The 22,661-nt window shown below is 36.7% G+C and overlaps 1 protein-coding gene across 7 annotated transcripts in view; it reads left to right on the top strand.

Annotated features, from left to right (window-relative positions):
- The first annotated feature begins 11,657 nt into the window (after positions 1–11,657).
- The window catches only part of AIG1 (androgen induced 1), a 128,550-nt gene continuing 117,546 nt past the window's right edge, over positions 11,658–22,661 (top strand). For 4 of the 7 annotated variants that reach the window (XR_011920386.1, XM_072409020.1, XM_072409019.1 and 1 more), the window contains exon 1: positions 11,658–11,845. Coding sequence is in view for 4 of the 7 variants with exons in the window: in XM_072409020.1 (XP_072265121.1) it covers positions 11,705–11,845 (141 nt within the window). In the remaining 3 variants the exon portion in view is untranslated. Of the gene's footprint in view, positions 11,846–14,430; positions 14,792–14,902; positions 15,715–15,785; positions 16,959–22,661 lie in introns of those variants that run through there. The other 3 variants (XR_011920384.1, XR_011920385.1, XM_072409024.1) reach the window with 3 other exon arrangements.

Genomic DNA, 22,661 nt, shown 5'->3' with positions numbered 1-22,661 from the left:
AAAAATTTCATGAAAAACAGTGGATCACTTTTGGTACAGAAATCTAGAGCTCAGGACGTTAAGAACTTCTGTAACACAATAATAACAAAGACTGTACAGTATGCTGTGGGCTTTCCAAAGTTGGAACATATAGGAATCATCAAGATTACTAAAAGTTTTACTTTTAGCGTGGACATTAACAAAGAAATACAAGGCTGCTCTTCGAGACCAGGTATATTGTATGTAAATATTTCAGGATGATAACTTTTATGCACATCCTGGTAAATAACTAAAATAACTAATTTATGTACCCGAAAATGCTACCTTTTGTGTAGTTATGTTACCTGTAAACATCTCTGAAACTTTAGAAAATTATAATTCCAGAATTACATTTTCATCCATGCAAGTTTCAAGAAAATGTCTTACCATCTTGAAAAATGCGCCAAATACCACTACTAATAGTTTAGGGCTTGTATAGCATCATTCTATGAACTGTAAAGGTCATAAAGGTTAACAGGCCCTAGATATTTTGTTTAAAGGAATGAATGTTTACACTGGGGAACTTGTTTTTTGTTGAGTTAGATCTTACACTTGTTTTTACTAATTTTTGGGTGGTGAATCCAGAAATGTTCCAGTTTTTTGCTATCACATCCAGTTTTTACGATACAAGGTACCCTCTATATTTGTCTAAAAACATACAAATTTTACATAAAATGAAAAAATATTGAAATAATAACTTGAATGTACTGTTTATTTAAATTTCTTTTGTTCATACAAAGGATTTATTGTTACTCTATGACAGGGGGTTCAAACTCTGGCCCGCGGGCCAAATCTGGCCCCCAAGGTCCTTTTTTTGGCCCCCCAAAGAATTCTGAAAATGAACTACATCTGGCCCACCCTCCCGCGTTGCCACATGAATCATCATTTTCAATAAATGCAATACAATAGACAATATTCCTGTACACCGATCATGTGACACAAAGCCTAGGCAATGATCACATGGTGCCTGACTACCAGGGGCATTGTGTTTGTTTCACACAATTAGAGACTGCATAGTGTTATATTTAGTGTCAGACAAACTTGTGAGAGAATGTGAGAAGATGAACAACACACAGCCTGCATGGATAGATAGAAATTAGTCCTTTCAACCCTAAAGTGTGTGTCGAGGGGTTTGTTTTTGTTAATTATGGATGAAGAAGTAAACTTCCTCATTTTTTTCAAAAAGTTTCAAGTTTGACATTTTTGTGCAGTAAAATATTTGAAATTTAAGGTCAAAATTTACGCTTATAGCTTTTCCTGGAGTGTTCAGTGTTAGGACAATCTCACCGGATGCTTCAACAATAGTCAGCCATCATATGTACATCCCATCTAACCTGATACCGTCCTTCCATGACCTTCAAATCTTGATGGAATCCTTCACCTTGCTCATCACTGACTGCACCAAGGTTTTCCGGGAAGTTAGAAAGATGGCTATGCAGAAAATGCACCTTGATGCTCATATTGCAACCAAGCATTTTGTAGCTCTCCAAGAGTTTCTGGACATTTTCTGTGTAATCATTTGCTTGTGTCTTTCCAAGTCCCTGACAATAGTTTTGAATAATAACCAAGCATTCTTTTCGACTTCTTTTGAACCTGCTTTTGTTTTGTATCAATATTTCACATTTAATATTAATACAGTTTTTGTGCCAAAAACCCTGCTTTTCTCTCTTTTCTCCATATTATTTGTTACTTTATCAATTAGAGGTTGGCACCTAGTTCTCTGAGAACGTATAACTACGAAAACCACCATCAACATCTATTGTTTTAGTCTTGAAAGTATGATACCTTTGTTCCTTTTTCAAGTAAGTTTTTCTCACACAGTCTTGATGGTGGGAGTTCTGAAGCATTCTTCGATAGTCCCAAATCACGTGCCAAATCACTGAAGTCATGCTGATCAAATCCCTTAGGAACAGAGTACTCTTCAATTTTTAAACTCTTTATCATTGTTGTCACCTAGTTCATCACCATAATCATGTTCTTCAAGAGAGGGTAGTGTAACAAAAACTGGCACTGGGATTTCACCTGAAGGACCCACTGGGCATATAGCCGATGGTAGACTAGGATACTCTATGTTACATTTACAAAAGTAACAGTCACTGAAATGATCTCCTGGCTGTCGCCAAACCATAGGTATACCAAATGGCATCTTATCACATGTTCCCTTTGTCCACATCTGTAAACCCTCGACACACTGTTTGCACACCTTATGAGGGGCCCAAGACTTATCTTGATCACCAAGTTTAACTTTCAAATATGCCAAATAGGCTTGCTCTACAAATGTGCTGATGTTCGCCCCTTGACTGGGAATGGTGAAACTGCCAAAGATATAACAAAATGAATCAGGGTTGTTTAGGCACATACAACGAGAAACAGAAGAGCTAGACATGATCTAAATGAAAGGAAATACGTGTGTAAGTAGAAAAATTAATTTTGCTTATTCACTACGTAGGGCAGCGCACAACCTCTGACCACACTGTCTTGCGTGTAAATGAATAGCCTATACAAATCCGCGCTACAGTAATCGCAATAATATAAGCGGTAGAGAAAAAAAACTGACGTGATAGAATAAAACAAACTGAACTTTCAGAATCAGCATACCTATTTTAGTGTAAATAGGCTTAAAAATTTAAGTCAACAAAAAATTTGTTCAAAATTGTTACCCAGTGTTATTCAACCAGCATAGAATATTTGACTTTGAGGCAGAAGTGAATCTTCTATGAAAAATTTGTCTTCGGGTGAAATATAACTTTTTGAGTATGGTCTGCATCATTGCAGTTTTTCTATATTTTGCCTCAATTTAGGGAGCTGTACACTATATCTAACCAGCTGCCTCTTGAATTTGCTGGTTTGTACACTATACACATTATTGTATTCTGGGTGGATTCGCTGAGCCATATGCTATACCTGTCATTGGCTGATCTCCTAGATTGTAAGCTCTCCGGGGCAGGGTCTTCTCCTCCTCCTGTGTCACTGTCTATATTTGTCTGTCATTTGCAACCCCTATTTAGTGTACAGCGCTGCATAAAATGTTGGCGCTATATAAATCTTGTTTATTAATATTATTAATACTAATAATAATTAATAATAATGTCTAGATTTACTGAATTGTACATTGTGTCTGTGTAAATGCACTGTACACTGTAGGAAATTCAAGTAGAATTTTTTGTGCCCTGTAGAATAATTATACTGTTAGAATATTCTACCAACAGTAGAATAGTTTTACTATATGCCATACATTAATGGGTGTCCCTACAGTAAGTCCTGATTCGTGTTTAATTCTTTATATTCTTTATTCTCAATTATTTGAAATAAAAATGCCAATTATATCCTTTCAGTGTTTTGGGGGTTTGTATACCTTCATACAGACCCCAGTCATTTGATTTTACTGTAATTGAACCAAAAATGGCAAATGATAATGAACATGGTACTCCATATATTGCCACCAATATTTGAATAGAGAATAAAGCAAAGGGATCAACTCTGAGTTCAGTCACCCCACAATCAATTATAATCCTGAGATAAGCATGTCCTTTAAATGTATTCTGTTAAAAGAACTGTGTGTATTACAGCATTTCCTATTGCGCTAAAAGAAGTAATCAGTCTCTCTTGTCTGTGTTCTGTGCCCACTCATTCTAACTTACAGGCTACTTCTATGGCAACTGTTCTTAAAGCTTTCTGTAACCAGTTTAATACTTTAGAAGTAGTATTTTAGACAATAAATAAAAAAGCTCCTGTATAGAAATATTCAGTACTAAATAGATGTTGTGAAATATTTTAGCCAATATTATTGCTTTACAACAAAATCACAGATAGTAATCAGATATCAATGTTCAGAAACAAATTATTAACTGTGGCAAATATCTGTATAAAGCTTAAAAACAGATATTTACATGTATTTTGGTATTTATCTCTGATATTCATATTATACAGATAATAAATACAGTGTAAAAGTAATTAGCTCAGTCATTTTCACATTTGTGTTGAATGTGGGGATGATTTGAATTCTGCACATAATGTGACTGAAGTATGTCTAAATGGTGGGATTAAACAGTAAGGGCTTTGACTGCCAGAGGTCCTCTTGTTACCACCCTCTTTCAGTCTAGAAATGGCTCAATAATCAGAGAAAATGCCTACATAAGGCACATAAAGTTAAATTATTAGACCCAAATATAAGTATAACATATATGTAAATTACATTTCTTCCAATTATGTGTTGGAATAAACTGATCCATTGTAAAAGAAAATGCAGTGTAAAGCAGTTTTAAAACGGGTTGCTTTCTAGCATACTTCTACAAAAAGAGTGATTTTGAGCTGCGCTGCACTGGGAAAACATCACACTGAATTATTACAAACATCTGTTTATAAAAAAAACAAACAAAAAAAAAACAACCAGAAAAAAGCTTAAAACCACTCTAAAACCAGCAGTGTTGGAAAAAAGAAGTTTAAACTCCTGTCAGGAACTGCTCCATGGGGCTTTTCTGGAGAGATTTCCCCCTACTTTGTTTTTTGGGTAGAGAACCATTAACAGGACACAAGGGAAAAGCTTCAACACTATACTGATGCAAATAAAAATTAGTTGTAGCATTGGCCAACTTAATGACAAAAATGCAAAAGTATTTTTGCTTCTGTCTATGTTGCATTAAAGAGTTTCCTTCACTTTCTGTTCTAGCACAGCTACTGTTTTTATCTAACGGGTAAAGAATCTCTCAAATGGGGCATGAGCCTGCATTAGAACTTGTCAGTAGTTCTAGACCTTCTGAGCTATCTAAGATACTGCTTGAGGCAGTAGTTCTTGCTTGTTAACACAGAGCAAGACAGGGAATCCTTAAATAAGGAACCTTGATAAATAAATAAGACACAGGATGTCTTACATCTAAATGCTGAAAGCTAACCTGATGTTAAGGGATCCTCATATGTTATAGATTGTCGAAAACAAAATTTAGTCCCATTTAAAAAAAAGAGGTAAGGTGTGTGATTTAGGATCTGTATTTTGGCTATGCGGATAGAAAGAAAGAGAGAGGGCCAAAAAGAAATGTAACTTTTTGTAGATATGAAGATCCTTCTTCAGGTATTACAACAAATTAAATACAAAAAATGCAGATAGATTTTGACACTCTTTTATGTTTATTTTTTTTCATTTAAATGATGCTTCTATTAAACAGTGGTGTGTGTCTAGTGTGCAGAAGATGTATGAGCTGCAAAATGTGCAGGGCAATGCTTAAGGATACCCAAGAGTATTTTTCTCTATGTATAAAAAAAAACTTTTGTTTTGCTGACAACAATCAATGTTAAACCTGAAAAAGTTTAAATTCACATGAAATTTTTTATGAACCAAAATATACCTAATAATGACGGGTATAGAACTGTACAGTCTTACAATATTATAACCCACAATGACAGGTATAGTTAGTTTCAGCCTATCTGGTTGTCACAGTCCAATGGCCTTTAATATCTGTCACTGCAGTGTTAGCAAACTTGGACCTGGCGTCTACTATTGGGTAAATCGAATGTAATGAGAAGCAATCTAGAGGTTATCCTTCTATGCTAAAAATGTTCGCAGCAGAACCTTCAACTTATGTTAGGGGCAGTTTTGTGTATTCAATGTATAAATCATCTCCATGACAAGATCCTTCTAGATTCAGCCAATATGGAAATGCATGTTCTTGCTAGACTGGTTGGAGTAACTGGTCTGGAAAGTAGGACCTTCCCTGTTCCTTATATGTGTGGTGACTCTTAGGAGTACCCACTGTATTTAGTGACAGTTACCATCGTCTCTGGAACTGCTGGAGTTGATATCTAACATCATAGTATAATAGGACACGGTCATTTAAAAAAAAAAAGATTTTTCCCCAGCTTCTACAAAGTAAGGCAACCACGCAGAACTGCGGACAGAAAAAGTAACTGTTGATTACAGAATGAGCAGACCTTTTTTTGTAGGGGGGGGGGGGGGTGAAGTTACCCATTCCAGGTCATAGTGAAGGAAGAATATGAGCAAACTTCCTCTAATTCCTGTCTTGAATGTGTCAAGCAGAGCATTTAGCACCTCCAAAATGTGACATTATTATTATTATTATTATTATTATTATTAATAAACAGGATTTATATAGCGCCAACATATTACGCAGCGCTGTACATTAAATAGGGATTGCAAATGACAGACTAATACAGACAGTGATACAGGAGGAGAGGACCCTGCCCCGAAGAGCTTACAATCTAGACATCTTATGTTGCTAAATATTAGGGAGCACCAGCCCAACACATCAATGAACTGGACCTCAGCAAGGTGGATTGGCAGATACCCGTGACTTAAGAAGCCCCACCACTGCCACAAAAGGTGATGAATAAATTGTTATGCCCCTTTAAGAAGTTTACCTCTGGTTTCCTGCGTGACATAGTCATTTACAGCACAGATTAAGAATTCTAGCTCCCTGGTATAAAAAGCATAGAGGAGAGGGGGTTTTAATGTCAACCCTGATAAGTGTGTGCTTGTGATTAAGGGGATAAGGAACATAATTTACATCGTGGTTAGAGGTCTGGTGAAACCACAGTGGAATAAAAAAAGGTTATTGGGCTCCATCACCTCCAGATTAGGGTGAGTGGGGAGGATAAGAGAGGTTGGTAGATATGTACAGAACTTGCAGAATGAGTCTTGGGCAGACAATATGTCTCCCCAGTTTTTTGATAATAGCTATATCTTCCTTCTTTCTTCCTGATCCTTCATGTTCCCCGGGTCTGCACACTGTCAGTGAACTCAGCACTGACATGTGCTGCACACTCATAGTACTTTACTATGCTCCTCGCTAAATGACCAGGTCGCAGCAACAGAACCTGGTCATTAAGCAGGAAACATCTCTATGCATGGGTAGTTAACCTTTTTTTACTAGGTAAAAATGTGTTTTTTTTTAACATTTTAAGGAGATACCCTTCCCCCTCAGTCTTTATTGGCACGGCGGTAAAGACTAAATGGGAAGCCCACAGCCCCCTGGGATACTTTTGTCACGTATCCCAGGGGCTGTGGACTGTTCTTTCTACGCATACCCTATATTGGGCATGCACAGAAAAAAAATGTGTAGTGAGATCGGCACTTTTTTTTTTTTTGTAATAGTTTCACATTAACAAGGCAGTGGAGTGTTAATATGCATGCAGGTGGGATTTACTCCAGAACTTCTAAAAGCAAAGGTGGCATAATAGCAATGTATTAGGTGTGGAGCAGCTGTCCAAGCTACTAAATTTGCGAGGCACTGCTTAAAGCTCTGTACCTACTTGGGAAGACCCAGAAGTGTCTTGGGTTTTGATACTTCTCCTATTCCAGGTTTGGGATGGTCAACCATTTTGACTGGCAAGGCCCAAATTATGTAACTCTGATGTAGTTTCCTCAATACTATACTCCCAAAAAGATCATACACTAAACTGTGTGTGTCCAGGAGATTGTTTTATTGCAGAAGAGACGTAGCCTGTCTCTTCTGCAATAAAGCCTCTGTCTGCTTGCATTCCTTTTTTTTTTGTTTTACTTTAATGTGAAGCCAGCATGTCTCAGGAGGTAATGATACGTAAATCTTTATCTGGGATATTCAAACGCATACACTGGGACTCCACACAAACAGGGTGGAGTGGATTCCCAATCCCATGTATCATGTTTTCTTCTAACTGGGTTGGTAATTTAGGTTGGCTGGACTTTTAGTTCCAGGAAAAAAAGTTTTAGATTTTGCTTAGAGCAAGACTTAGGAACAGACTGTTAGCCCGCTGTGCTACCAACAAGCCTGCATGGTTAAAGCAAAACTATATTGTCATTCCCTGCCAGAGGGTGAATCTTTAATTTGTTTTCTGCTGACCCTGTACCCTGTGTTTATTTTGTTTTCCTTATGTTGTTGAAAGCAAATAAAAGTCAGCGTAGTGCCCTGAAATACTAACTACTGCCTGGGAAACAACTGTGCAAGCAGTACATTTGAAGCCAACCCCTTACAATGCATATATGTACATATACTATAATGCACATTTTCTACATAAAAGTGCACATAAAACCCAAGAAAAGACCCTGTCGAATAAAATGGTGGTAATTTGAAATTTGTAAACAATATTTGCACTGCTGTTTATCAAACATACATTACACAATCCCAGCATAGAATAATTACTCACACTCTGGCGTGTGCAGTAATACCCAAAATGTGTGGTGCAATCATCATTTTTGTAGTCATGTGCTTTGAAGATGTGCATATTTTTATGTAAGTGGCTAGGAGCATGGGCTGTGGCTCTTTTTTTCCTTTTTTTTATTCTATTCATTTTTTTTATCTTTTTTTTCCTTCACCTTTTACTTTCACAGTCATCCTGAGTAACTTATTTTGGTCCTGGGCTCCTCATTAGCAGTGAAATGGTTAATTACTCCAACCAACAGTAAAACTACACCCCACCAATAGCATCATCACTAATAAACAACAACACCAGCTTAAAAATATATCCAGGGTATCTGTGTAACATATAGAACCTACCTATGGTAAATATAAATTGAGGTAACCTAAGGTTGGAGTGCAAAACATTTGAAATATAAGATTAAACAGGGTAAGCAATAACATATTTAAAAAATAGACTGCCATATTGTCAATGATAAAAAAAGGGACAACTAGGGTAGTATCATAGTAAGAGCAACTAATTAGATATGAAACAGTGGAAATACAATATGGACCACCATGCACCATGTATCTATCGGGCAATGCCACAGACTTACTGATTTATATCAGAGAATCATGGCAGCAAATATGGATGTGCATTAGCAGTGCAAATAAACACATTAGCAGGTTAACCACTTCGCTACTGTCACGAAAAAATACTTAGTATTGGAAATCTTTCTTTGGTTATAGCTCTTTTGTAGTTTTCCCAGCATAGGCATTCTTGGCATCATTTCTTTTCAAGACCAATAGAGTTTTCATTCCAAATATTTAATCCCACATATTAAAAAAAACAATACCTGCAAAAAACAAAACCTGACAGGTGAATTGTGATTTTTTTTATTTTGGTAAATGACAGACTAGAGTAAAATGCTTTTACTTTAAGTGGATACCAAACGTGTAGATAAAAATACAGGAAAGAAGAAAATGAAAGCTGGGGTTTTTTGGTAAAGTGAGCTTATATTGTAATAAATTCTCACAAACAATTATAAAATTATACAAAAGTTGAAAAGGTCTTGACCCATTAACATCATGAGTATAATTAGACCAATGAACCAGACAATTTGAATCTGTTAGGAGATGCTCATCTGGCCAACGACGTGCTGTGTGCCATCGCAATATAAAACACTGTTCTGTTTGGAGATGTCATTTGCAGCAGACAGGAGAACTAAGATAGCAGCAGCCCCTGCTTCCCTTTAGCTGTGCAGCCTGATTGATTGTTGGCATCCCCAGCATCCATTGGTAGGCTGTGCACAGCTGAAGGGGATTCTAAAGGCTGATCATGTCTTGCACTGCTATTGGCTACTGGGACTTTTCTGCTCCCAGTCACCAGTGCCTGTTATAGCATTTACCTGGGCTTAACTGTGCTGGAGAGATTCTGAGTATTTTTCTGTTGCTGACTTTTGCCTGTTCCTGACAATCTGCTTGAACTCAGCCTGGACTGACCTTGCCTGTGACCCTGACTCTGCTTGTGCTTTTTCCTTTGTACCTCGTTTGGTAGACTGATCTTCTGTGTTTGACTTCTGCTTGTTTCTGGATTCCCTGGTAATTCTGTACTGTGTATCTTTGGGCTCCTGGTCAGCTGCCAGCCTATCCCCAGGCACCATCCCATGCGGACTAAGTCCTGGGGGCAACCGAGTGCTGGGAGACGTAAGTCTCCCGAGGCTGAGCAGGGGCTGCTATAGGTGAAGACTGCAAAGTTAGATTGGGGGAATGGTGTCTGGAGAATACTGGTACTGACCAGGGCCTTACAGAATCCCTGACTATATGATATTCGAGGGTTCAATGAGTGAAAATATAACGTCTCTTGTCCCGACGCGTTCTGCCCCAAAGTGCTTCCTCTGGGGGTATATTTCAGAATACTCATTGAGTGACAGTAGTTAAGATACCTAAATTACTGCATTTAATTAATGTTGATAACATTGCATTGCATTGCACTGCATTTAATTAATTGTTTGATAACAAAGGAGAGTGGCTTGTGAGAACGCCATAGAAAGTATTTTCTAGTCAACTGCAACCTGCTCCCCATTTATTTGTATGGGATCAGTATAAGGTCTTTTATGAATGTGTTCAATTCTTGTTCATATTTCTATTGGATTGTTCAGCTTTGTTGAATATCTTTTATAGATCACCGTTAGTTTGTGGGCAGTGTTTGAGTTGGGGTATAGTTGAAGGGCATATATTCTCCAGTTACTCAGGTCTCCATGCAGTAATTTGGGTATCTCAACTACTGTCACTCACTGAGTATTCTGAAATTTACCTTCAACATACAATAACGTCTGGTCTCCAGAATCCCCCGAGAAAGCCTTTTGGGGTGAAACTGTCGGGGCAAGAGACGTTATAGTTCCACTCATTGAATCCCTCTAATATCATATAGTCAGGGATTCTAATTGTCTAGCTTATTGGTCTAATTATACACATGACGTTAATGGGTCAAGACCTTTTCTACTTTTGTATATTTTTATAATTGTTTGTAACAATTTATTACAATATAGGCTCACTTTGCCAAAAAAAAACAGCTTTCCTTTTCTTCTTTCTTGTATTTTTATCTACATAATCAAACCATGGGGTGGCATTAATTATGCTTTACCAGGTGTTATTGCTTTACAATTTTCACTTGTAGATACCAAACATGCCAGACCTCAACATTGTGGGTGTCTGTAAAACGGTTAAAGTGAAAGTAACCTAAATTGTCCATAGGTAAAGATTTATACAGATAGTTTAGTGTTTTAGTAGACCTAAACTAAAAATCTTTACTTTACATAAAAGGGAAGACAACCCTTTTATTTAAAGTAAAAATTGTAAAAAAGCACCTCTTCTTTCTGTCTTGAACGCCACAGCATATTGAGAGCGTAAAGCCTCCCGGGATACCTACGTCACGAATCCTGGGAGTCTCTTGGCTGCCCTTAATTTGGCCGTTCTCTACCTTTTTATTTTTATTACTAGCACAGTACATCTTTCCGGCTTGCTATATCCGTGATGTGAAATGATGTGAATATTATTTATAAATCTCCTTGAGCCCAGGTAACTATCTTTTATTTACAGAAAACAATATTCGTATGCTGGTATTTTGTCTTTGTGATCCTAGCTTAATGGATTTTAAAGATGAAGGTAACCTTTGATGAAGGTAACCATTGTTTCTGCAAGCTTTCCAGTGCAGTAAATATTCCCAGATACAATTTCAGTTTGCACAGCAGTAATCTGCAGCACACAGTGGCCAGTAGGGATGAGCAAACAGAAAGCACATCTAGAGGTGTTCTGAGGAGCCATCTTTCACATAACATCAGCACGGTTTCTATAGCAACTGCTCGCTCCCCTGTATCTGGCTCTCTCCTCTGGGCTGTAGCGTGTGATGCTTAGTGCTAGCCATGTGTCTTCGCTCCCCCTCCCATCTATTCCTTTCCTCAGACTCCAAATGAGGGAGGTAGTAAAATAAGAAGTGACATACACAATACAGAGAGAGGGAGGAGGGGAGGGGTGTGCGGCCCTTTCTGTGGTTCTGACCTCCGGTGTACCAAGCCGCTATGGCGCTTATCCCCTGCCAGGTGTTGCGGGCTGCCATCCTGCTCTCCTACCTGTCCGTGCTGTGCCACTACAAGGCCATAGAGATGCCTGCACACCAGACCTATGGGGGCAGCTGGAAATTTCTCACCTTCATTGACCTGGTGAGTCAGGATATTCTGTATTTGCTCCAGCACATGCTTGATGCAAAGACATGCAATGTTATTATAGTATGTGTTTGCCTTATTCAGGAATTGAAAATGGTGGGGTCATAAAACAATGTTTTCATGGTATTAGGCTTTACATCTACTTTGTCTTTCATGTATCTGCCTGATAATTTTTTGAATAAGAAGGATAAATAGCCTAATAGATTAAATAGTAAATAATATAAAGATGGCAGAGAAAAAAAAAGAGTATATATTTATCACAAAACAAAAAAAAAGAGTATATATTTATCACAAAACTAAAGCATTGACCAAAACACGTTTGTGGAAAAATATTGATGTTATAATAAATGTAAACACTGTAAAAGGGGAAGTCTAGGCACAGTGATCTCTGACATCAGAAGTGTCTGGTCCCTCAGAATAATTACCACCATCCATCAGTCACCCTGTTCAGTTTTCAAAGTGCATCTGCAACTATTCTTTGTTCTGTATCTAATTCTATTTTGCTGATAAGTGCATGGTTTTAGCCTAAAAGGAAATTTAAAAACAAAGAAAAATGAAAATAAATGTAAACAACTGATCAAGATGACAAATAATTGTTTCATAATTGTTCAAATTTTAAAATACAGATACACCATAATAAAGGGGAACTCTGACCTAAGTACTGACTTTTTCATACTAAGATTTGCTAAACATTGTAGCTCTGTCACAATGGAGACAATACATGTATAGGATGTATATGCCCTATGTATTTTATTATCACTATCTTTGTGAATGATCACCTCAGTGCTCTCCCCAGCCCCATTTAGCTGGGCGCACCATCCGGCACTTTTCATTAACCACCTGGCTGTTTTTGGGTAGTTACGGATAAGTTGGGTCACAATACAAGGTCTGCCACCCGCCTAAAATTTCTTCCCACCCGGTTAAAAAAAATCCTGGGTTGAGCAATGCATTTACAGGGTATATAATATGAGTGGGGATGCTACTTTCTCATTATGTACTTTGCAAATTAGTTTAATGGATATCAGATATACTAAGCAGTAATGTGGAGTAGCTTTGGCAAAATTTAATCCAAAATAGCATTTAATTTTACTACATAAAAGCTACATACGCAAAAAATAGAACAATTGTTACAGTACAGGTAGTCCCTGGGTTACATACAAGACAGGGACTGTAGGTTTGTTCCTAAGTTGAATTTGTATGTAAGTCGGAACAGATACATTATATTAATAAATGCAATTAGGCCAGATATTTGTCTCAGCTTATTATTAGGCAGGGTGGTGTCAGTTACTGTACACTGTGAGTTAATCACAAACAAAGCAAAAAAAAAAAAAAAAAAAACTTTATGTAGCCCTGACATTTATTCACTCACTCACTGGAGCAAGCTGTGCATATGCAAAAAGAAACAACTGCAAAGTATGTCTTGGTCATTAAAGAGTTACAAAAGCTTGAAGAGGAGCTCAGTTTCAGCTGTGTTTAGCAAAAGATTTCTTCTGCAAATCATGCAAACAGACCCCTCTCCCCTTTCCAAGTCTCTGTCCTGCACATGAGGGAGCAGAGAAGCCCCCATATCTACCGTGTTTCCCCGAAAATAAGACACTGTCTTATATTTTTTTGGGCTTCCAAAAACACACTAGGTCTTATTTTCGGGGTAGGTCTTATATTAGGGCAGGTTGGGGGGGGAAAGTGCTAGGTCTTATTTTCGGGGTAGGTCTTATTTTCGGGGAAACACGGTAGGAGTCATCCGTATGTAGCATGTCCTTAACCCAGGGACTACCTGTATACAGGTAACTAATGGGTAGACCTGGAAATAGATGACAACAGACAATACCTATACCTGGTGAACATTACAATATGCATCAAGCAAACAGGCAATTTTTACAATACGCCAAAAACAAATGCTTTGTTTGAATAACAGTAAAAATTAGGAGATTGTTACAATCTGTGGGCAAGTAATAGGCAATTATTAAATACAATATATAGACAACAACTGGGCAGTCCTTACAATGATGATGTTGTTTTATTACCCAGCCAAGAAATGGGCAATCTTTATAATACTAAGGGAACAAATGGAAAATTGTTAAATACACAGGTAACATACATTCACGATTTCACACAAAACAGACAACTGGGCAATACTTTGTCAACAAATGATTGACAGTCATTGTAATACCGAGGGATAATACACAGACAACTAATGGACAATCATTACAATATGCAAATAGGACATTTAAGACATCTAAGCCTCTGGTGCTCTGTCTACTAACTTTTTCCTTGCCTTCTCCATTCTGACAAACGTGTAAGCTTAGTTATACAGTCAGGGCCTTCAGTGACATGGGGACATGGGCTCTGTTTTGAACATTGGCAAACCCAGAGACTGCAACCTTGCAGCATACAATATGGGTGGGGACAGCAGCGACTGAAAGTTGTTTAAACCAGAAACAAGTGTGTGTGTGTGTGTGTGTGTGTATAAATATATATGTACACATAATTTTGATTTACTGCTTTTAAAATGCTTCCTGTGGCCAAGTTTAAAGAGGTGTTTTGTTTTCAAGTGGTATCCCTCGTTCTCCTTTTTGTTACAGGTTTTTGCACTTCCAGTTTTTCAGACACTACATTCTGTGTCCAATAGTGGTTGGCAGCTCCAACCTTCTCCATAGAAATTATTTTGGATAACTTTTTACTGCTTTTGCAAGTGCCTTTTCATGCATTCTGAAGTACTGGAAATGGCCCAGAATCCTTTCTGCAGGAAGTCACAGTTTGTTTTACTCCAGAATTCCTTTGAGTTGGAAAACATGGATGCCCCCATTCATTCTGCTATGTTCGTCAACATGATAACTGGTTAGCCAGATATGTGGCATACATCATGTACTGTCAACATCAACTGCAAGAGAAAGTCCATGGCCTAGGAAGATTTGGTGGTGCACTTTTTTCCCAGTGCTCAAGGTGAGTTTGACAGGCAAAAGGGCGTTTTAAACAGTTGTACGTTTACAAAAAGGGGTGGGGGGGAAAGGTGGAAATAATCCGGCCATAAAGTAATCAGTAGTCTTTTCACAGGATTAAAAGATTCCTTCAGATGTGTCCTCTGAATCGTGAGACTAGTTCCTGCTTCCACAATCACCATTGGGTCATATGACACAGTCACCACAATGCAGCTGCAGTGCCAAAAGATCAAGTTCGATTAGATGAAGGTTGAAAGGATTCATCTCACAAATCCAAAAAGGGAGAACAAAGAAATCGCCTGTCTTTTCTGCAAGGAAGGGCTTTTCTGGTCCTTTTTTTATTTAATTTTTGGGTATATTTTTTACAGTTAGGGAGTTGTGCAGACTTGATATTTTTTAATAATGATGTGTCCAATGAACTGTGACTGTTTAGGTAGGAGATAAAAGGGTCAATCATTTATCAAGTAGGAAGAACTTATTGTATTACTCTGACTTCTGTTATTGTGCAATAATTACAAGTATTAGAACGTTCCATTATGGCAACATTACCTAAAAGGATTGCCCATCTGTGTGGACATTGACAGAAGCCTGTCCCATCAGAAGAAACTCTATTCAGCTGTTTTATTACTGTTACCATAGTTAAGTATAGTTTATTACTAACAATATTTTAAAAACACACTGATGTTTTTGCAAAAATTTAGATTTTCTTTTATCAATAACTGTGGACATGACAAAAACACTTTCAAAATTAAAACATTTTTTCTATATGCAGTATATATGTACAGTTCTTATTATCATTGTAGTTTGGTGAAAATGAAATAGAAGTGCCATCAGAACCACTGTAATAAGGACAAAAGTTATGGGGGACAGTACCTTTTCTCTCCTACATGAGATGGAGTTCCTGTGGCCAGTTATGGACTCAAACCTGTAAGTAGGTTACTATAGAATGTACTGCTGTTTTTTTTATTATATATGTAATTAAATTTTGATTTCAACAGCACAAGTGGGAATGTGGAGGCATTTGAAAGAGAGAAGATTGCAAAGGAGAAACAACTAGCAGGATCACGTTCTAGTTTTGCTCACATTGAACATCTGGAAGTCATGCCATCTGACTATGGGATACAGTGTGATGCAGAAAAACCAAACTGTTCAATACCTCCACTTCTGTGATCGCACCTTGTCAGCTCGGCTTAGTTGTTTGAGCCAATATTTCCGGAGTGTCTATTTTTCAAACAGTGCAGCATTGTAATATTGCTGTGAAGTAAACCTGCTGGCATCAAAAGAACTTCTGAAGGGTGAACTACCAAACCCCTAACAGCTTTCATAGTCTTTATCATAAACAAGACTAATCACCAACCACTTGGACATATGGAAACTCTTAGATAGCTTACGACTAGGTACTAGAGCATAACAATACTACACCCTTGCTAAAACCAACCAAGAAGTTACCTATACGCAGCCCTACACGTGGAATTTTGACCCTCTGGAACTAGAAACTTCTCAGCAGAACCTCCACATTCCATCTGATCTCACTCTCCCCTGAAGAAGTCCAACTGTGCAAAACCCGTCAGTTTAGATGCCTCACAATCAAGGATCGATAAACATGTAACAAATGCATATGTGTGTGTGTGTATATATATATATCTTTATAATCTTTCCAATACACTTGAATTCTAAAAGCCACTCATGAGTCTTTCATCAAAACGAATAAATACTTTTTATATATGACATGTAGTACCTAAAACTTGGATTATAGGAGCGTGCAAAAACACTTTCTAAACATTCTGAAATTCTTTGAATCAAAAAATACCACCTACATGAACAGTAGTAGTTTATTTGTTACACTTTCATATATATATTACAGTAACAAGTAGGCTTGGCAAGGGGAATAAAAAAATGGCCTCTTTAATAAGCAAAAAGCATAAATAGGGACATGACTATTCATTTACAATTGAAAGACAGTAGATACGGTCCACACTGTATGAAGACTCCTAATTATAAAATTGAAAGACAATAAAAAGGGTCCACACTGCATGCAAAGTCAAAGATATACAATAGAAAGATGGTCCACGTGGCATGCATACTAAAGAAAATGGGTACTGAAGTCATATCAGCTTATGGTTAAAGTGGAGCTAAAGTAAAAAAAAAAATCACATTTAACTTTACTTCTGCAGATTTCAAAGAAAATACAATATAGATATATAAATTGATTCAATCAATGATTGTTAAAAAAAATATTATTTTTACATATCTTTTTGTCTGCCTTAAAAATAACTTTTGCTCTGTTTTATAGTTAGTCTGGATATACTTTGAAACATGGCATGCCATTGTTTCTGTAATGTGCCTACAATTAATCTCCAAAGTTTCATATGTTAATGTTTTTTACACATGAAAGTATTAGATAGGCTGACCATAAATTGTCAGATGGCTCATCTGTATGTCCTCATTCAATTCTGGGAAGTGCTGCAACCTTCTGTAGTCCCCACCACACCATTTGTACCATGTATCAGTATTATTAGTAATATTTGTTGGATCTACCTCGGATGTATAAGAAGAGATTCTACTTGGAAAGAATTACTATTGCCATTTCATTAAACCAACCCTGTGGTGAAATCATGTACATATCCAAATATGTAGGTAAAATTGACTTTATTTTATTGAATGTTGTTCTTTTGCCATTTAACAATAAGTTCCTTCTGCGTTATTAGTACTACTCCTAATATGAAAATAGAAACTACAATTCTGTATTCTATATCTCCCTTAGTGACTTTTGGTCAGCATATTAATGATCCACTAACTAAATCTTTTTTGAGGGTAAAATAAAAACCCATGTGGCTCACAGATGATTTTTAAAAAGCCATAAAGAAAATGGCATTCCAAAAATATAAAAATGAAGGATCACCTTGATTGTTTGAAAACTATAAAGAACAAAACATGTAAAAAGGAGACAAAATGTGAAAACTTCAAACTGAAAGACAGATTGCAAAGGAAATTAAGGCAAACCCCCAAACATTTAAATATAATAACATTTAACATTTATATTTAACATTTAAATATAATAAAACCAAAAAGTTCAGATCTGAGCATTTAGCCCCCTTAAAGGATATCTCTGGGTTGGTAACTGGGGATAAAGAAAAGGCATATTTACTAAACACTTTTTTAGCTCTGTGTATGCAAAGAAATATGGCGGAGCTCAAGTCTAAATTCATAATAGCAAAGTCACTGCCTTAAATGGTTCACAATGGCTCAAAATTGATTTGATTAAGATACAGTTGGGCAAAAATAAGTTTTTGCCATAAGCCCAATGTGGTTCCTACCTTCAAAAAGGGAGCAAGGTCATTACCCAGTAACTACAGACTGGTTAGTTTAATATCCATAAATGTATTTTCTTTTTATGAGGAAGTAAATAAACAGGTAGACAGTGGAAAAGAAGTTGATATAGTGTACTTGAACTTTGCTAAAGCATTTGAAACAGTTCCCCACAGACGGTTATTAAACAAGTTAGGATCAATAGGTTTAAAAAAGCCAATCTGTAAAAAGATAGAGACCTGGCCTAAAGACCACATTCAGAAAGTAGTGAATAATGATTCATACAGTGAATGGTCTAAGGTTATTAGTGGTGTACCCCAGGGTTACTGTTTAACATCTTTATAAATAATATAGAGTTTGGGATTAAAATTACCATTTCTGGTTTTGCAGATGACACCAAATTATGTAATGAAATTAAGTCCATACATGATGTCTATAATCTACAAGCAGACATGGATGAACTGTTTGGTTGGGCAGCCATATGGCAAATGACATTTATTATAAGTAAATGTAAAGTTATGCACTTGAGGGCTAACAACATGCATGCTACATACTGTCTAGGGGTAATACATTTAGGGGAGTCAGGAATAGAAAAGGATCTGGGGGTTCTGGTAGATCACAGACTTAAGAAGAGCATGCAATGCCAAGCTGCAATATCCACAGCTAGCAAATTACTTTCTTTTATTAAAAGAGGAATAGTCTGCAGAGATCGAGACATAATCCCGCCCCTGTACAAGGCATTGGTTAGACCACATTTGGAATATGCAGTCCAGTTTTGGGAACCAGATCACAAAAAGGACATTGTGGAATTGTAGAAAGTGCTGAGAAAGACAACTAAACTAATAAAAGGAATAGAGGAAGACGTAAAAGGGGGAAATTATCACCCTGTATCAATATATAAATGATCCATATAGAGAACTCTTTTCCCAAATATTCACTTTGAGATCATTACAAAGAACAAGAGGGCACTATTTGTGTCTGGAGGAAAAGAAGTTTAATCTCTGGATAACGAAATGATTCTTCACTGTAAGGTCTGTGAAAATGTGGAATCTGCTCAACAACTACTATAGATTGCTTTAAGAAAAAACTGGATGCTTTTCTAGAAGCACGGATTATAAGTGGGTAATAAGGCTTTAAAGCTTCTCTCATTTTTCCTACTCTTCTTTCCTTGATCTGTTATTTTTGTTTGGTTTTCTACGAATTAAACTAGGAACTGAGATGGTCAGGTTTTTGAACAAACAATGGTCTTTATTTGCACAATATGTATGTACTGAATACTTGCTTTGTTTGTTCAATATGGTTATTGCATTTTTTGCTTTGTTTTTCATGACACTGATTGTAAGGGGGGCCTGTTTCTATTTATTTATTTATTTTAAGCAGGGGGTCACTTTTCCCAGCTCCACAATTGCCCTAAAATTATAGTGGGGCTTAACGTAAGGGTTTTTATTTACAGTTCACATTTACAATGCTAACATTTTTATAGTATAATACCCAACTAAACCTATCAACACATTTAATGTAAAAACACTCAAGATGTAAATAAATGAATATATGTCCATCTGCTTGCAAGTTACCAGTTTATTTGTGTGGGTTAAGAAGGAAGTTAGTAAAATATGGTTATTTAAGGTATTTCGAAGAAGTTTAAACTATTTCTAAGAATTGCCTTTTTTCTTATTTCAAAAATGTAGGAAAGAGATTTTCCATGTTGTTCAGGTTTCCAGTTGTAGAACTCTAAAATAGCCTATTTTTTTCTGTTGGGACTTTGACTTCTGCGCTAATGTTGATGAGAAATGTCAATGCACCAGGGTGCTATGCAGAAGTCATAACTAGCAGGGCATAGCAGACTGATGTTACAACATTCCTAATGTGGTCCATCCTAGTATATACTCCTCCACTCCTTGTGCCTGTGTATAACTTTGTGCTGGTCATTTTACAAGAGGTACATACCATAAGAAGCACCTTTATTACTCATCAGCTTCTCATCTGACTGTCATTTCCACATTGAAAGCCTACATGAACTGCGGAATCGGAGTATTTGCTAGTACTTCAGATGTTGTAGGGTATCTAGCATACATACCTTATCATTTGACTACAGTATATAAAGCATGAAAATGTTCAATTTTTCTGGCATAAGAAAGGAGTCACCACTTCCTCATAATTTTTTTTTATGATTGTATGATTCATTCTGCAGGTCATTACACACCTCACACAACACACCTTACACCTCACCTCACACAAAACACCTTACACCACAACAGACCTGTACTGCTACAAAACAAATGTTTACTGCAATATTGAATCATCAAACCACAGGCCTTTACCATGGTAATTTGTTAATTATTTGTAGAAAGATGCATTGAATGCAATCAATGTGGCTAAAAGGTCAACCGTCTGCAAATGATTGCAAAGGTGCTGCAAAAGGTGTTGCTGAGGTAATTCATGGTTGATAATCATAGTCTTTTTAGCATGAAAAACCAGATTTCCAAGTAATGTCACTCACGTGTTCCAGGGCAGGTTTGGGCAAGATATTACAGGCAAAGAGATTCTTACATTAATACTTGTTATTTTCTTTATAGGTGACTAACAGGTCAAAAAATGGTCCCCAGTCAGACAGCAGTCTTTTGCACATGAAAGAGCCCGGACCTTATAAGGTTCCTATGTTGGCAGAAAAGAAACTGGGGAAAAATACTCTACCTAAATGCTAATGACCATTGACAAGTTGCACACCAGCCTCATAGGAGAAATATGGACACTGGTCTTAGACTTTTCTTTATAACAGTAAATAATTGGAGCGTTTTTGATGCTCCCGGCTACTTCAGAAAAAATATAATTCCTGATTAGATTTATAATATGAAACATAAATCACCAGACACCTGCTTTTAAAACCAAGGTGAACATTTCCCTGCTTTACATACAACTGTTTTGATTAGTAAATGATTGTTCTCCAAGGATACTGGATCCAAACAGGAAACACTTGTCTATGAACATTGCCACTGTTTCCTGAGGCAGGATGAGATGAGAATTCAATAAGTTAATAATACAGTACAGCACAATAACCAAAACACAACAATGTTGAAATGGAATTTACAAGAATTACGGGATCCTCTGATGTAATGCAGGGAGATTCTCAAGCTGCACAAAGACATTTTATGGATTATCCATCCTTGCCTTGCAGTATACTTCCTAAAGAGATAGATTGTTTATAACATATAACTTTATGAATGTACCACTACAATGTCTTTATTGGTCTCTTGCTCTGATGCAGTACATACCCAAGGCTTATTTTACTACTACTTTTACACAGCTATGTTCTTCTTCCCTTTCCTACCTTGGAATACTGGTAAAGTTACTAAACTATAAAAAATGTTTGATGACCTTAGACATATATTAAAGTAATTTCTGTCTATGGCAAATCAGTAATACTATCAAGTCTCTTAATAAAACAGTGCAAAAAAGAGCAAGGCATTCAATGTAAGACCCCTGGCAACCAAAATACATTTTTCATGCTCTAGGTGGATTATAGTAAGTAAATCTTGCTTACTATGAGCTCTATTTATAAAACAAGGAATCTGACATTCCCTCATATATTTCCTCATGGGACTCTTTCAGGTCCATGTATGTCAGTGGCAGTAATTGATTCCCACCAGGGAATGTTTGAAGGAATGTCAGATTCCCTGTTTTATAAATTGAGCCCTTTGTTAAATAGGGCCACAACCTAGCTTGACCTTAAATTCATCAATGCTTTTTATATCCAACTATAGAATTATGTAGCATGTCTCTTCTTTCTTCCTGATTTTTTTAAATTAATTTTATAAAATGTATTCTGTTTTATAGTCCTGACCCCACTTGCCTCTGTCTTTTTTTAATACTTGGGCAGGTGCTTTTACCAGAATGTCAGGGAGACATATAGCTTCCTTTGATTTTTAGTTACACTCCTACCAAAAAAATGTTTTTACTGAAAAAGAACAGTTACCTTCCTGTGATTGCTATTCTCACACATTTAGAGATTTAATGATCTCACCACTGTGGTGCTTTCTTGTAAGGAATTTGCACTACATGTATCTCTGCTTTCTTTCATTTATTCTGTGTATCTGCCTCCTACATCTCTTCTGCCGCTTCTATGGAGGTAAATACTGCTTCCACAAAGAGACACAGTGCAGATTGTGGCATAGTAAGAAATTAGTGGGAAATATTTTAGCTGCAGTAATTGAGACTATCTTGTCTTCAGCATCAAAAAATATAAATTTACTTCCTTGCCATATGACAAATTTAGGTTATTCTGTATAGAAATTTAATTTCTTGCTTGTGTACACATTTTAGCTATCCTGTTTGCACAGAATCACAATCATTACATACTCCAGCCCTTGTAGCGCTATTATTATTATTATATTGACCCACAGATATCTTATTTCATGCTGAACCCTTTCAAGTTCCTCCTGATTATTAGAAACATTTTAGATTTCTTATATTTAAACTTCTCTTTTGATAGCTAACTCTGCATTTCAAATCGCTCGGCAATTTTTTTGTAAACAGAATTTAATTATAAACCATATGCAGTGGCAGAT

The sequence above is a fragment of the Pyxicephalus adspersus genome, chromosome 4 (assembly GCF_032062135.1).
Source record: "Pyxicephalus adspersus chromosome 4, UCB_Pads_2.0, whole genome shotgun sequence".
NCBI lineage: Eukaryota > Metazoa > Chordata > Amphibia > Anura > Pyxicephalidae > Pyxicephalus > Pyxicephalus adspersus.
The sequence above is the reverse complement of the archived record's forward strand: the minus strand, read 5'-3'. Positions and strand labels throughout refer to the sequence as shown.